This window comes from Solanum dulcamara, chromosome 1 (genome assembly GCF_947179165.1).
Source record: "Solanum dulcamara chromosome 1, daSolDulc1.2, whole genome shotgun sequence".
In the NCBI taxonomy this organism is placed as follows: Eukaryota; Viridiplantae; Streptophyta; class Magnoliopsida; order Solanales; family Solanaceae; genus Solanum; species Solanum dulcamara.
The window spans coordinates 85,752,212-85,768,511 of record NC_077237.1 but is presented as its reverse complement, the minus strand read 5'-3'; the positions used below and the strand labels follow the sequence as shown (position 1 = coordinate 85,768,511).

The window sequence follows — 16,300 nt, the reverse complement described above, 5'->3', positions numbered from 1 at the left end:
TATAATAGACAAGATGTTGACATTACCCAACAATCCCCCTCCCAACACCCGCCTCATGCAGCATGTTGCTCTTGGCAATTGAATCCATGACCTTGGCTCTGATACCACTTGTTAAGATCAAACGCTTACTATTATGCCAAAAATTATAGTTGATAGCAAAGGCGCAACTTTATTTTTTAATTAAGTCCACCACGCAAGTGCCATGTTTGATCATGACTCCTGCCCACATCGAGGTAAATATAGAAATATTAATGGTTCTTTAAAAATTAATTGAATCTTACCAAATCGATTTTGTAGGTTTTGAAATAATTTTTGTCATACGAAAAAATAAATTATGTTAAAATTAATTGTATAAAAGAAATAATATATATTAAACTGAACCAAATAAATTTATATGTATTTTGTGGTATAATAAAACATGTTAATATCTCACATATAACAAATGTGACATTCTAATAATATGAGTGTGACTTTTATACAACATTAAAGTATCGGAAATTAACTGAATTTTGTCAATATCAAAGAGAAATTGGAATGATTGAGACGATATTTTGAAAAATTTCATTTAATTGTATAAGATAAAGTAATTTAAAAATTAATATAATATTTTTTTATTAAAATAATCGATTGAACCGAATGATTAACCCCTTGAGTGTCGAGTGTCACCATTGATTTTAGAGTTATCTTGAGTACAATGTAGAGGAAAAAATAACGGAAATTTTCACTTGTCTATGAAATAAATTAAAGGAGATTTTAATATTATTTCTTCGTACTAATTATTTATTCATTTGAACATAATATAAAAATTTTAAAAGCACGGAGGGTATAATATATTTGTGGAGTACTCTTGTTTTTGGGGTATGATAAAGTTTTTTTTTTTTTTTTGGCTTTTACTCAATGCACGATATTCATATTGAAGTCTAATAAAATTCGAATTCAGAAATTAAAACGTCCATTTTTTGGGGGGCGGGGTTTTCCACTTCGAAGGGCTCAAACTTAAGAATTCTGATTAAGGATGGAGAGATCGCGATCATTTCAGTACAACCCATATATGTATTGGTGGCTTATATCTGAATATAGTTGTCACTGTTGGTGAAATTATAAGATTACAAATTACAATTGAAAAATAAAATGAAGAAATTAACTTCACTTCTTGGCTGAGGCGCGGATATCTCGCTCTCTTTAAGAAGATTCAAGCCCACTGCAGTAAATTGTTTCACTGGTCCAGCAGTAGTCCTCTTGACTTGTCCCCTCCAGGATACAACAGCCTTATCACAAAAATGTAACTCAACAAACTCTGGACAAGAGTTGAGTTTAAAGCTCTACACAAAGAACACCCCCCTTCAACTAATAAGAACTCTCTTTTTTATATAAACTTAACTCTCTCAATTTTTTCTTCTTTTATCTTACATTTCAAAACAAAGAAGACCTCTCTATTTATAGGAGAGAAAATCATACAAAGATGAAAAAATAATAGAATGCCATCATTATCATCATTTAGTGTACCATTATGATTTAGTGCACCATTATGATTTAATGCACCACTTATTAGTGATAATTAGATTAAAAATACATAATAATATGATTTAGTGCACCACTTATTAGTGATAATTAGATTAAAAATACATAATGGAATGATTTAGTCTTGCACTAAATAAAGATGATAATGAAAGACATTTTTATGCACTAAAGAAAGAATAATAAAGATGACATTAAATATCATCAATGGACAATTGCTAAAATTGCAATTTAATAAAATGTTGAAATGCTCATACTAACAGTCACTTATGTATCATGTGTAACCATTTTAAAAGGTATATTTTGAGATATCAAATCTTAATAACAATTAAAGAAAAAGATAAAAATATTATCAAGATTTCCAAGACAGAATCCAGTTCCCTCTCATGAATGGTCAAATTAATTAATTAAATTACAATGACGATTTTCTGAATAAGAATAATTAAAAGGTGATCCTAGGAATTTCTAATTTTATTTATTTATTTAATAAACAAAAGAGATCTCCAAGAATAAAATTTTAAATAAGAGTTGAAATGATTCTTCATATGCCAAACATAGTGTTACTAGGACTAAATTGTTTCCTCATTTAATTTAATTTTTAAAAAAAACTTTCACTCAAAATAAAGTAGTCACCCTGTCACTAACGCAGAATATCATAGTATATAATAAAAATTAAATTTTAAGTTTCATGCATACAATGCAAAACAAAACAAAAAAATTACTTCAAATTAATTTGATTTAGGGTTCAACGTATTTTATCTGTTTCATTTTATGTGATAAATAATTTAAAAAAATAATAACTGGAATCTTATATACAAAATTAAAGAATATAAAATATCTATCTTAATGCGGCGAACTGACAGGTAATTAGTTCCTTTTCCCTTTTTCTTATAGTTTCCAATTCATATAATATATAATTTATTTTATTTTTTGATTTTTTTCTTTGATGTTTGATATTCAATATTTATATTAGATTTTGACTAATTTAAATATGTATCATATAAGATTTCATTCATGAAGAAGCATTTCCTATTAAAAGATCTTTTCATATTCATGATTCGAATTCGAGATATCTGATTAAGAAACAACTTCATTTACTACTTGAGATCCTTTGATGGTAAATAGTATGAATATATAGTTTGTTTTCATATATATATTAAAAAAATTGGTTGACTTTTAAAATTTTATTTGAATCACATAAATTGGGACAAAGGGAGTAATATATATCACGTAAAAAGTACGATAAATCACAATAATTAATAATTTAAAATACCTAAAATATATATAAAAAATTTGATTGACTCTCAAATTCATCTGTATAACATAAATTGGGACAAAAGGAGTAACATATATAATATGAAAATTACACATTATAAATTCACAACTTAAAATCTTTTTAAAACATATAAAAATTGATTGACTTCAAATTTCATATATGTCATATAAGTTAAAATAAAAAGAATAATATGTATTGAATCTGTGCTGACACGGACTCTATATCTAGTATATAAATAGAGGGAAATGAAAAAATACGGCCAAGATGCTGTATGTGTCATTTTATTTTTTTCCTATAAAAAACATCAATTATATTTTTGTCGTCCCAATTTACGTCGCACCTTTTGAATTTTGAGATTTAAAATACTTTATTTTCTAGCGTAATTTTTTAAATATATTTTTAAATATTTTGAATAGTAATTATTGTGACTTATAGTATTTTTTACGTAGTTTACAAATATATAAATTTCTTTTTAAAAAATTTGAAGATTTTACGCGCAAATTTCCGATCAAACTTAAACTATTAGACTCTCAAAAAAGAAAAGTGCCACATAAGACAATACGTTCTTCGTAAAATTATTTCTTTTTGAGATTATAATAATAATAATAATAATAATAATAATAATAATAATAATAATAATAATAATAATAATAATAATAATAATAATAATAATAATAATAATAATAATAATAATAATAATAATATGTTTATAGACATACGATCATATACAGAGTGATGAAGCTAGCATTTGGTATTAAAGATTTTTTTATGTACAAATTTTTCCATTTTGTGGAAAACTACACATTAAAGTTGAGATTTGGATTGAAAATATTTTTATAATATTAACGAATGAAAAAATGGATAATTTTCGCCTAGAATAACTATATAATGCATAAACGTCAAATTTTGTCAGAAGTTGAGGATTTGAAAAATTAACTCTCAGACATCATATATCTGAAGTATATAAATATAATATCAAAAAATACAAATTAAATAATAATGTTTAAATAAGATATCTTATCAATTTGAAAAATTAACTCTCAGACATCATATATCTGAAGTATATAAATATAATATCAAAAAATACAAATTAAATAATAATGTTTAAATAAGATATCTTATCAAAATAACATGTCTACCTTCATAAGACGAGAATAAAATTACATACACATAATCTTTCACAAGTTTTATTTTATGAAATTACACAAATTTATCATTGCTGTTATTATAAATAAGATACCTCATAATTTTTGTACTCGTTTAACCCACCCATTTAATACCATACATATAATCAAAGTCTCCACATATTTGATCTCATAGAAAGAATAGTTCATTTTAGGGATGTGCATTATAGGGATGAAATCGAAAAATCAAATTCAATCAAGCTAATTTTAATTTGGATTTGTTTTGATTTTGAATTAAAAAAATTCTATTTGATTTCGAAATTAGAAAAATAAAAATTGAGAAATCGAAACAAACAAATATATGTATAATTATATATTTAATATTTAGATTTAGAATTAAAGTTGAAGCTAACCACTTTCGTGCCTTTTTAATTATTGCCTTCCATTAAGGTTTAGTTTTCATTTTATGATTGGATATCCAATGGTATACTTTTATGTATTGTATGTTAAATTTTAAAAAGCATATTTAAGAGATTTAATATTATTACTTCTACTTGTATATAAAATTTATGTTTTCAGCTTGAAAATATAATTTTAATTATGTTATTAAATGTTATTGACATGACCGAATAATCGAACCAAAAAAAGTTAAATCAAAAAGAGAATAATTGAAACAAACCAAATTTATTTTGGTTCAAATTTAATTACACTTTTTCAAAATCAAAAATCAAACAACATAAAATCAAATCAAAAAATCAAATACACACCCTTAATTTATTTTTATTTTTGATTTTCGATTCGATATCCCGTGCCCACATTAAAAGCCGACTAAATTCAGATTTCCGCTGAAAAATCCCACATTGGGGAGGTAAAACGCTCCCTAACTAAGGCAACTCCGTATTCGGGAAAACTCGAATGTGAGACCTTTTTGATTCAAAATGAAATAATACTTATGACTTCACCACAATCATCATTGTTCGTCTTTAATTTATTCTATGGTGATTTTAGTCCTTTTGCTAAAGGGTGGAAGATATTCTAATACGTATTGTACTATAGTAGTACGACTTTATAATGGAAAATATAAAGTTCACAATTCATTGTACCATGGTGAGTGAACTTTAATATTTTCCATTAAAAATTTCTTTCCTCTTTTATTTGTTTTTGTTAAGTACAGAACATGACAAAGACCATTATGCATCGAGAATTATAAAAGAATTTAAATAGAACAAATTTAAATTTATAATTCTTCCACTTTCATTAAATTTATTGTATTTTTTTTGCTATCTTTCTTCAAATAATTTTTTTTGAAATAAAAATCTATCAAATATAATTTTTCTATCTTATAAAATAGAAATAAAATCTGTATATAATTTTACCATTTTTAGATTTTGTTTATAAAATTACACAGAATATATTAATCATTATAAAGTAAAATGTTTTATCTTACATTGAAAATTGCTGCCTCTACTACAAGCATGCATAAAGTAATTAACAAAAGAACAATTTTAAATATAATTTATATTAATTTTAAAAATTTTAAAATTATATAAAAAATATTATATTTTTTTATTCACTTTAATAAAATTATATATTACACAATGAAGAGCATCCAACACCTTATCAATATTAACTTTGTTCATACACACCCAATTTTTTTTTTGACATAACCAATAATTTCAAAAGTAAATATGTTCGGTGCGAAAAATAAAGATAATCGTTCAATTGATCAAATTCTAAATTTTTACAACAATAAGAACATGTTTAATATAGTCGTACAAGTGAGATCGAGAAAATCCTGAATTCGCTATCCGAATATTTGCTTTTTGTTTCTTGCAGGTGATTTATAACTGTCATTTTTTTACTATTCTTGCAGTTTGGGGTTCATTAATCAGGTCATTTCTTTGTTTTATCAAGGTACACTTTTTTGTATTTCTTTGTTTATGAACAAAGGATTGGAAAAAATATCTTGTTATTCTATTCCTCAAATTGAAAAACTCAAATGCTTCTTAAAGTATTTCTCTAACTACATATGATTCCATAACCACATAGGTAAAGTCGGGATTTATAGTTTATGAGTTCTGAATCATAGTTTTTTTTTGTTTATTGAGTTTTTGAAAACTATAGTATTTAGGCATAATACATAAATATGCACTTTAACTTGGTTTCAGTTAACATCTATATCCTTCAATTTTAATGCAATAAACATTCATAATTTTCTATTTTGTGGTGTAATACACTCGCTGTCACGTGGCGCCACGTAAGTGCCAAGTCATAAATTATAATTTTTTATATTTTTTTCTTTTCTTTTTTTCATTAATTAACTTTTCTTTTATTAACTATATTTTATACTAATTAACTTTTAATTAATTATTAACTATCCATCCGATTTTTTTACATTTTTCTTTTCTTTTCTTTATTAATTAACTTTTCTTTTATTAACTATATTTTATACTAATTAGCTCCTAATTAATTATTAACCACCCATACGATTTTTTATATTTCTTTTCTTTTCTTTTCTTTATCAATTATCATTTTTTTATTAACTATATTTTATACTAATTAAATCCTAATTAATTATCAACTATCTATCAATTATTAACCACCAATCCAAATTTTTATATTTATTTCATTAATTAACTTTTCTTTTATTAACTCTATTTTATACTAATTAACTCCTAATTAATTATTAACTACCCATCCGATTTTTTATATATTTTTTTATTAATTAACTTTTCTTTTATTAAATATATTTTATATTAATTAAATCTTAATTAATTATTAACCACTCATGTGACCTCTCCCCCCCCCCCCTCAAACCCCAATTGTCTTCTCCACCAAAATAGGGAGAAGAATTCTTCTTCTTCTTAATGGATTTTGAAAGGAAAAAAAATCAAGATTCAAAATGAGGAGTAAATAGAGGTGGGTGTAAAGAAGAAGAGGGTAGGTGGGTGTGAACAAGAAAGGATGTGGGGTGAGTGATTTTGTTTTTTAATTTTTTTTACTTTAATGGGTTTTGAAAGAAAAAAATCAAGATTCAGAATGAGAGTAAATGGAGGTGGGTGTGAAGAAGAAGAGGATAGGTGGGTGTGAAGAAGAAAAGATGTGGGGGTGGGTGATTTTTTTTTTTTTTTTTACTTTACAGAATCTGACGTGTTTTTTTTTTTCGCGTCAGTTGTAGGGAGTAATAGTTTCACTTTTAGGTAGTTTAGGTGTGTAATAAATCGTCATGATAGTTTAAATGTGTAACTGACTTTTCGGTACAACTTCAAAACAGAATTTATGCATGTATTGTTTGTGCGCACATTAGGAGTCATGTAAAATAAAATTTTTTTTTAATTCCTGGTATGATTCAAATTATGTTGCTCGGATTCGTAGAAAATGTTGTTGCAATTAATTCTTGGTATCATTCAAACTTTGTTGTTCGAATTTTTTGAAAATATTGTCGCAGTCATATCGAATTCTACAAAAATATACTACTGATGGAGGATTCAACACGCACGTTAATTGAGGGGGAATGGATGCCACTATCTTACCTCCACCACCCCTCTACCCTCACCCCCACCCCTTCTCTCAACAACCCAAAGAACTACTATAGAGTAACAGTAAAGAGTTGACCATCAAAAAAAAATATTTCAAGAAATGATACCTCTTTTCCAAGAAAAATCAATCCCAAAGCTTCATTTGGAGACTTGGAATCACCACAAAGGCAAGAAAAAGAAAGCTTCAATAGTACTATTTTGAGTAATTTTCAAGTTGATTGTTCATTTCCTCTTTTCATTAACTTTCTGTATTTTCCTTTCTCATAGTTGAAAAGAAAACCACAAAAGCAAATATGGAAAAACCCCAAGTCATGATATTATCATTGCTTGTCTCCATTTTTATTGCCCTTGGCCTTACCTCCTCCTCTCTTTGCATAGCTGCTGAATTCAAGAAATCAAAGGTATATTTTACTTTGTTAATTCACTTTTTCTTGAATCATTTCAAAATATGAATTTCTCAGATAGTCATTCAACTAATAGTTATTAATATTAGTTGAGTGATTATTTGAAAAATCAATTCGAATTTCAATGTTAATACCATTAAATTGTTGAAGATATAATTAAGCAGATAAAAGTATTGTTATTACTACAAATCAATCAATTTTCGACAGATATTCCATCAGAAAAGCACTCGTTAGAGGTTTTCGATGGACTTTTTATTAGAGATGCTCAGACACTTCAATATAAATTTCGTTGTATTGCAGAAGAAAGATTTGAGGGTAGATGGTAAGTATTGTTACATCCCTGGAAGTTCAGCATTTGGATTGGGAATTGCAGCATTAACATGTTTATTCATTGCTCAATTCATTGGAAATTTGTTAATAATATGCAGCAGAAAGTTCTTCTCAAGGGAAAAAATTGAAAAAATGAGTTGTAATAAAGTTGAGAAAAAGAAGCATATCCTTGTTGGCCAGCTCTTTTTGACACTTTCCTGGTAGGTACTCTTTTTATTAAATATTTATTCGCAAAATCACTGAGAAATTGAAGGGGTTCAACATTTTTATTTATTTATATATATATAAAAAAAAAATTAATTATGTATAGACAATGTAATGTTTCATCAAATAGAGTTCAAATAAACTCCCTTGACCTTACTTGGCTCTGCCCATGCTTAGGAGCGGAGCTAAAAGGTTATTTATAGATTTAACCGAACACAATAAATTTAGTCCAAATCATGTATTTATATTTAAAAAATTTATTAAACATGTACTGAAAATAAATTCATAAAACTCATGAAATTTAAATTATGATTCCGCCTCAATTCTTACTTTACTATTCGACTCCTATTAAATCATTAGTTTTTGTAATTTGTTGATTTTTCAATCACTCCTGAAATCAAGGGAGATTTAAAATAACTCAACAAGATAAGAGCCATATTTTTTTTACTTTTGAATTAAATTATGTGAATTTTAATTTTAAAATATATTTTCTTTTATCAAACTGACATTAAATAAAGTTGTAATAGTCTAAGAAAAATGATACTCATTCTATTTCTATTTATATATCGTCTTTATTAAAAATAGATATTTTTTAATACTTATCATTTCACAAAATCAATACATAAATAATAGTATTCTTCCTGTTTTACCTTTGAAAATTATTAGCCTTGAAAATATGAATTTGATCAATATATGAAAACTAAATGATTAATTCATGTTTATTGATCAATTTTATTAATTAAAATAAACTAAATTATGTTCATTTATTGAAAACTAACTTTAAAAAATCACGAAATAAGGATACAATGATAAACTTACTTAGTTTCTGAATGAAATCTAAAATTATGACATATAAATAAGAACCGAGGGAGTAACTAATCTACATTGAAAAATGTGAAATTTTGGACACTATCAAATACTACTATATAATTGGAAAGCCTTTTTTTTTTTGTTTGTTTTTTAATCCCTAAAAGAAATATTACTTCATGTGAACGTGGACAGTAGTGCATTTCCAATATTTTAAAATTAAAATTTGTTGATTTCTGAAATTTTGTGAGGTTAATTAATTAATAATACTAGTAATTAAGTTAAACAAATTGAATGGTGGATGCAGGATGAGCTTTGGTATTGCTTTAATTTTGCTAGGGACAGCTACAAACATGAGCAAAACTCAACATTTTGGTGAAGGATGGTTAAATGGAGAATGTTACTTAGTCAAAGATGGAGTTTACATTGGTTCATCAATTTTGGTTTTGGTCACTTTGAGTTCAATTCTTGGTTCACTAATTTTGAAATTAAGGAAGAGAAATCAAGTTGAACAAGATACAAATGTGCCTCGACAACTAATACAAACATCAATAGAAATATAGAATGTTGGGATTGAGTTTATAGCTAGTCGTTCGCGAATCGTTTTGTATTTGTCCTTAATTTTAATAGGTCCATATTTACACTTTTCGTTTATGGCTTATTGAGACTAATATGTATAATTAAAAAAGATAATATATTTGTTTTAGTTAACTTAATTAACTAAAAGATGCTTGAAAATTTTGAATTGAAAGTGGCTATTAGAAAATCATGTCCAAACCCTTTACCCAATAACCAGATAAAATTTATAGCAAAATTATTAAGTGGTCATTTGGTGGAGGAAATAATGCATGTATTAGCTTTGTATTAAGAAAAATCTCAGCATAACAAATGCAAATATTGCTAATATACAATATTCTTTGTTATTTTTATACACTCTATCAAACGATCCCGTCTTTTCGTATAATTTATAAGAATAATGTTAAATATATAGAGTGTACTAGTAAGTAGTAATGCTTGCATTAATTCTGAATAGATTATTTCTTATGCATTATTTGGTTTATTGTATTAAAAATAACATGCATTGCATAATCTTTAATAAAAAAAATTTTATTTACAAAGACACCCTCCATAAATATAGTGGAAAAAATGTAAAAAAGGTTTTGATGGATAATTGGGTCTTTAACCATGTTAATGCATAAAAGTAATGCATGCACTAATTTTGTTAGTACACTCTACCAAACTACCCCTAGATTGTGTATTGCGATGTGTATTACTAATACATGAAAATTCATGATATTAATAATGCAAGGGCTTTTGATGCATTAACACTGTTAAAGACACAACTGCTCTTACAAAAATATTCTACATCCTTTTCATCATATTTATGAAGGATATTTTTATAAATAAATATATATATATATATATATTTAAAATTATGCAATTCATAATATTTTTAATACACCAAATCAAACGATGCATAAGAAATCATTTCTCCATAATTAATGCAAGTATAACTAATACTAACGCTCTATTTATCATTATTCTAATACACTTTACCAAGCGACCTTGTTTAGTACATTTTTTCAGCCTATGTATAAGTAATGCTTGTATTACTAATATACTCTATTATGTACTAAAATATACATTACTAATACCATAATTCTTTTTTTAAAAAATTATACAATGCATGTTACTTTTAATACACCAACTAAACAATACATAAGAAAAATCTCAGTATTACAAATACAAAATAACTAATATTGACATTACTAATACACTATATTCTGCTATTATTTTTATACACTAATACAAAATAACTAATATTGACATTACTAATACACTATATTCTGCTATTATTTTTATACACTCTATCAAACGATTCCTAAGTGGTCATTTGGTGTGAGGGATAAAAATAAATAGTTCTAAAATAAAAAAATAATTCTAAAATAAAATTATAATATCTTAAAATAACTTGTTTCCAACCAAACAAATCCTAAATATACAATTTTAAAAAAATTCCTATCCAGTCAAACTAAACTATATCATACTACTATATAACTTGAAAGTAGAAATATTAATTACATTTGAAAGGGACCAAAATATAAACGGGAGATAAAGTGGTAATCTTTTTATAAAAAAAATAAATCAAAACCCAAAAAATCATTTTCATTTTCCAATCTCCAGCCATTGTTGAAGAAATGGAGAAAACAAAGGGAGAGATTCCAGGAACAAGGCAGACGAATTTGAAGACTGCATTTGAGCTTGGAATTCATACCTTGTTAACTTCCTGTTCTAAAGAGGTACAATTTTATTTTTATTTTTTTTGCAAAAATACAGAACTATAGATGGTATAAACCCTAAAAAAAAACACTTGTTTAATTACTTATCTTCCTTCTTTTTTTTCATGAATTAATTGAAGGCATTTTGTAAAGCTTTCCCTAATTTTGCTCCAGCAGAACTTGAACGCCTTCATCGGTTGTTCATTCAGGTTAGCCTTTGTTCTTATTCTATTAGTTTGTTTTGAAATTTTTCTAAGAGATTCAGAATTTGAGAAATTCGGAGCATTTAACTGGGAACTGGGTTTGGAGAAATTTCGATTTTGTAAAAAAAATTTCTTAAGTGATTCAGAATTTGAGAATTCGGAAAGTTTAATTGGAAATTGGAGTTTGGAGAAATTTGATTTTTTTTTAGCTTAGTTCTATATATATATATATATATATATTTTAGTAGTTTAATTTTTTTTCCCAGGTGATTACTTCTTTGCATGAGGATATAGAGGTATGCTATTAACACAATTTAATGCCCTTTTCGTTCTAGATGAAATTTAATGCATGGAAAGTATGCTATTGTTATTTCAGAGAATGAAGGTTATGGTAAAAATGAAAATTAAAAGAAGAAGAAGAACGAAGAATCTGAAGATGTGTACAACTTATTGCTAGCAATCATCTTGGTTTGTTTGTGATAATTGTTGAGCTTGTTTTATCGGCAGTTTTGATGCATCATCCCGAGCTCAAACATCTTTGATTTTGTTCTGGTAGTGTATGGTGCTTTGGTCTGTTTGATGTATGGGTACCTTGATAGAGTTGAAACACTACAAGCATAATCTTTACTTGTGATTGAATACTTTTTCAATTGATTCTCTTGCTAACAATTATTGGTTAATAGCCTGTCAAATACGTTGCTTGCTTCTGTGATTTTTGTATGTGGTAGAGTTGGCAAGTGATGGTAGCAGAGATGAGGATGCTTAGATAGATGTATGGGCATACAGGGACAGATAGAATTAGGAACAAAGTTATACAGGACAAGCTGGGAGTGACCTCTATGGTGGACAAGATGAGGGAAGCAAGATGAGATGGTTCGGACATATGAAGAGGAGGTACACTGATGCACGAGTGTGGAGGTATGAGAGGTTGGCTATAACAAGTTTTAAAAGAGGTAGTGGTAGGCCTAAGAACAGAACTGAGGGGAGGTAATTACACATGACATGACACATCTTTAGCTTATTAAGAACACAACCCTAGATAGGTAGATATGGAGATTGAGAATTAGGGCAGAAAGATAATAGGTAGTTGAGTGTTGTCACTTGCCATACTTTTGTGTGGGAGAGGCAGAGGGTTAGTCTCCTCTGCTCATCTTCCCTTTATTTAGTAGAATTAGCTAGTATCCACGTAGTATCTTATTCTTCATTTTTTACTGTTGCATGTTGCTTCTTTTACTTTGTCCATCTTGTTGTTTTGTTATTGTTATTTTCTTTTCAATTTTGCTTTGATTTCACTTCTTTTGAGCTAAGGGTCTATCAGAAACAATCTCTCTAACTCACAATGGTATGAGTAAAGTCTGGGTATGTTATTGTTGTTGTTGTTGCATATGTGATGTCTATCCTATATCAGGTGTTTCTTTTTCACGAAAAGCTCAACTGCTGCTTGGATTTTATCCCTGAATAAACAGAGGATCAGGCTTGATACTTCTTGCTTAGATAGTGTTTTTAAGAATTACTAGTGTTCTGCTTCTGGAATATGGTGATTCAACATCAGTTAGAACTTAGAAGTTCCACAAATAACCAAGGCCAAATCCTGCTTATTCTTGCTTTCTTTTTGTTTCATGTGTTATCTCCTCTCCATTAAGAGTAATTAGAAGAATTATACTTTACTTCGTTTCTTCAAGTTGCATGTCTACCTTTTCCCTCCCCTCCTTCCAATAAAAGGAAGAAAAGGAATATTGATACATAAATTGAATATTTACTTGTATTTTGTTTGAAACTTCTTATTTAAGTCTTCATTTCTTCACAACATGACTTGAGGTCATCTGGATAATAGTTCTCATTTGTGGAAATATAACACATATAGATTGTCCTCCAATTAATTTTGTTTGTTGACCTGAATATTGACTTTATTTTTGCTATAGATATGTTGCTATTTCGAAGTATTATTCCGTGTTTGCTAGTGAACTTATAGAATTTTACTGAGTTTCTCATTTCAAATTGATCCGATATATTAGTTGTTAGATTTTGTTATTCTCTCCTTTAAGGGCAATATTGAAAGTGTTGTCTGTTTCAATTGTTGCAGGATGAATTCGAGTCTTTATGCGTGGAGACACAGGTACATACCATATGCTTCTTACTTTATTAAAGTCCTGTTAGATTTCCCTCACATCTATTTTTGTAAGGTTAGTAGAAGAATAAAGATTTGCAAAAGTTGCACCCTCAGTCTATGAGGACCGCCAAGTGCTAACTGGTCTTTAGTTGACCGCTGCACTATAAACTTTTGACCAAAATATAAGTTGTTCTTACACTTGTTCTTCTTCTGGATCAACTCTGAAGAGAGTAAAGCATTGCTGAGGATCCTATGTTGTGGAAAAGAGATTCTTGGAAAATATCTACCATTTTACATCTAGATTGTCAAATGTTCTTCCAAGTTCCAAGAAGTCTCTCTCGGAATATTGAGAATTTCAGCTAAATCTTTGTTTTCATATGGGTCAAGTGTAGGCTGACCTCCAGTTTAGAAGTTCATTTACTGTGATTACTTAGAACAAAAGTTCCATGCATTGAAAACTACTGTTTGGAAAGGTCTGGCTTGAAAACCTGGTTTTTATTGGAGAAGAGATTCATAAGAGAAGGAATTAAGCTTTATAAGAAATTTTAAAGGGGCAGCCCGGTGCACTAAAGCTCCCGCTATGCGCGGGGTCCGGGGAAGGGCCTGACCACAAGGGTCTATTGTACGCAGCCTTGCCTTGCATTTCTGCCAGAGACTGTTTCCAAGGCTTGAACCCGTGACCTCCTGGTCACATGGCAGAAATTTTAAGGCCGGACCAAATATATCCATTTAAATTCTTTGGTTCCCATCTGTGTTTGTTTTATTATGTTCTTATTATAGCACACCCAAATCAATGTTATAGAAGAGAGATGCCAACAAGTTAATTATGTTCTTATTTCTGCTGTTGTGAGACTGATTTCTTTTATTAGGAAAAATACGTTGGTTAATACCATTTCTTTTGATATGAAGTTAACCTGGAAAGCTTGTGCAAGTTCTGATTGTTAAGTTGGAATAATGTCTTTGATATGGTTTTCCTTGGGATCATATTTCCTACTTGTAGGCAGGACCAACTCTCAACATGGTTGAGCAGCTTGTGGAAGAACAAAACTTGGACCCTTTGTTTCCAGAGAAGTATGCTTACTCCCATTCAGATAAATTGCATAGCTGGGACTAAAATGGTTTACTTTACCACTCAATTGGTTTGGCAAAAGCTTTCTGGAATTCTATTATTTTCTGTTTTTATGCACTGCATGTAGGATTTTTTTTCTTCAAGACTTCTACTTTGTCAAGCAGCCACCATCATCATGGTAGTTTAACTGAAAGAATTTTGATGGTTATCGATGCTTCTGATGCTATTGATCAAGACTTCTATTTTGTCAATAATTAGTATGTTTTCTTTAGGTTTTATGTCTTCCATGAGTCTTACATTCTTGTAGAAAATATAGAGAAGTTTCTAGTACTTCTTATTTTTATTTTGTACAATATCGGTCTGAAATGAGCTTAAATCGAGCGCCATGGCTAATGAGGATTCATATAGCTGAGCCCACTTTGTTTGGGATTTGAGGTTCTGTGTATATAGAAATGTCATTGCCTAGTCTATGAGAAGTACCTTGTCCGGATATTGTTTCAATCATAACATATTCCATTCTATTGCAGGAGCAATGTTGAAGAAGTCAGGCACTACCTATCAGAAGCAAAACATAATGAGATCAGCTACTTGACGACTATGTTGGAAACGGTAATCTCTTGTTATTTCTTGCAGTCCTTTCATAAATGAAGAGCTTATACATCATTTTTCAAGAGATGTGCATATAATTTCTTGGACTGATTGGTTGACATCCTAAAAATGATCTGTTAGGCAGAAGAACAGAAGTGTGCCATCACTTCTCGTCTTGAAGTCCTGAAGAAAGAAAGGCATGATTTCTCTGCTGCTGCTGCTGCAGACATTGTTAATAAGGTGCTATAAAGCCTCTTACTAACTATTTCTTTTGTGTAATGGTAACTCGAATCTCTCAGCTTAAAGTAGTCTCTTCGTCTTTATCTGTGGATTCCTGCTGAAGGCAGTTGTTTATCTTCAAATTCTTCAGATACGAACTGGCAATCAGAAATACAATACTAGCAACAATATTGGCTTCCAGAATTGATACTGGCCTCGGCTAATGCATCCTATCCGCCTCAGTCCTCTGCCTATTCGAGAACATGGATTAAACTAGAGACTATCAGAACTTCCATTTCAGGGTGCCTGTGAAATCTGAAGTAAACTTAGTAGCATTGCTTTCAATTTCAAGCAAGTAAACAAGGCTTGTTTATTTCTTGTTCACTAAAATGCTAGTATATGACATTGTATGTGATATTAATTAAGCATTAGAATAAGTGAAAGGACTAATGGTTTCATCTCTTTCATACGTAGCAATGTGGAATAAATAGAATGACAATTTTTTTATATTACTCTTTGAATATAATAAATTTAATATTATTTAAATTGAACAAGTGAAGATGAGCATCTCTTTTTAGTATAATGAATGGAGTAGTATTACATATGGTTGATCAAATTTACATTAATTAT

At 28.4% G+C, this 16,300-nt stretch overlaps 2 protein-coding genes across 3 annotated transcripts; both read left to right on the top strand.

The window, feature by feature from the left end:
- Nucleotides 1-7,709: 7,709 nt before the first annotated feature.
- LOC129882214 (protein MODIFYING WALL LIGNIN-1-like) lies at nt 7,710-9,823 on the top strand. The gene is made up of 3 exons (XM_055956416.1): nt 7,710-7,858; nt 8,162-8,391; nt 9,510-9,823. Exons 1-3 carry the CDS (start codon nt 7,751-7,753, stop codon nt 9,763-9,765), a joined length of 594 nt encoding a protein of 197 aa, XP_055812391.1. The 5' UTR covers nt 7,710-7,750; the 3' UTR covers nt 9,766-9,823.
- A 1,483-nt stretch (nt 9,824-11,306) lies between these two features.
- On the top strand, nt 11,307-16,224 carry LOC129882224 (uncharacterized). 2 transcript variants are annotated; one of them, XM_055956434.1, is made up of 8 exons: nt 11,307-11,502; nt 11,622-11,690; nt 11,951-11,980; nt 13,768-13,800; nt 14,795-14,865; nt 15,391-15,472; nt 15,593-15,732; nt 15,822-16,224. In XM_055956434.1, the coding sequence occupies exons 1-7, from the start codon at nt 11,401-11,403 to the stop codon at nt 15,698-15,700; spliced, it is 495 nt and encodes a 164-aa protein (XP_055812409.1). In that variant the 5' UTR covers nt 11,307-11,400; the 3' UTR covers nt 15,701-15,732; nt 15,822-16,224. The 2 variants fall into 2 exon arrangements, with proteins under 2 accessions (XP_055812409.1, XP_055812403.1); XM_055956428.1 differs by having other exon boundaries at nt 11,311-11,502; nt 15,593-15,691.
- The last annotated feature ends 76 nt before the right edge of the window (nt 16,225-16,300 follow it).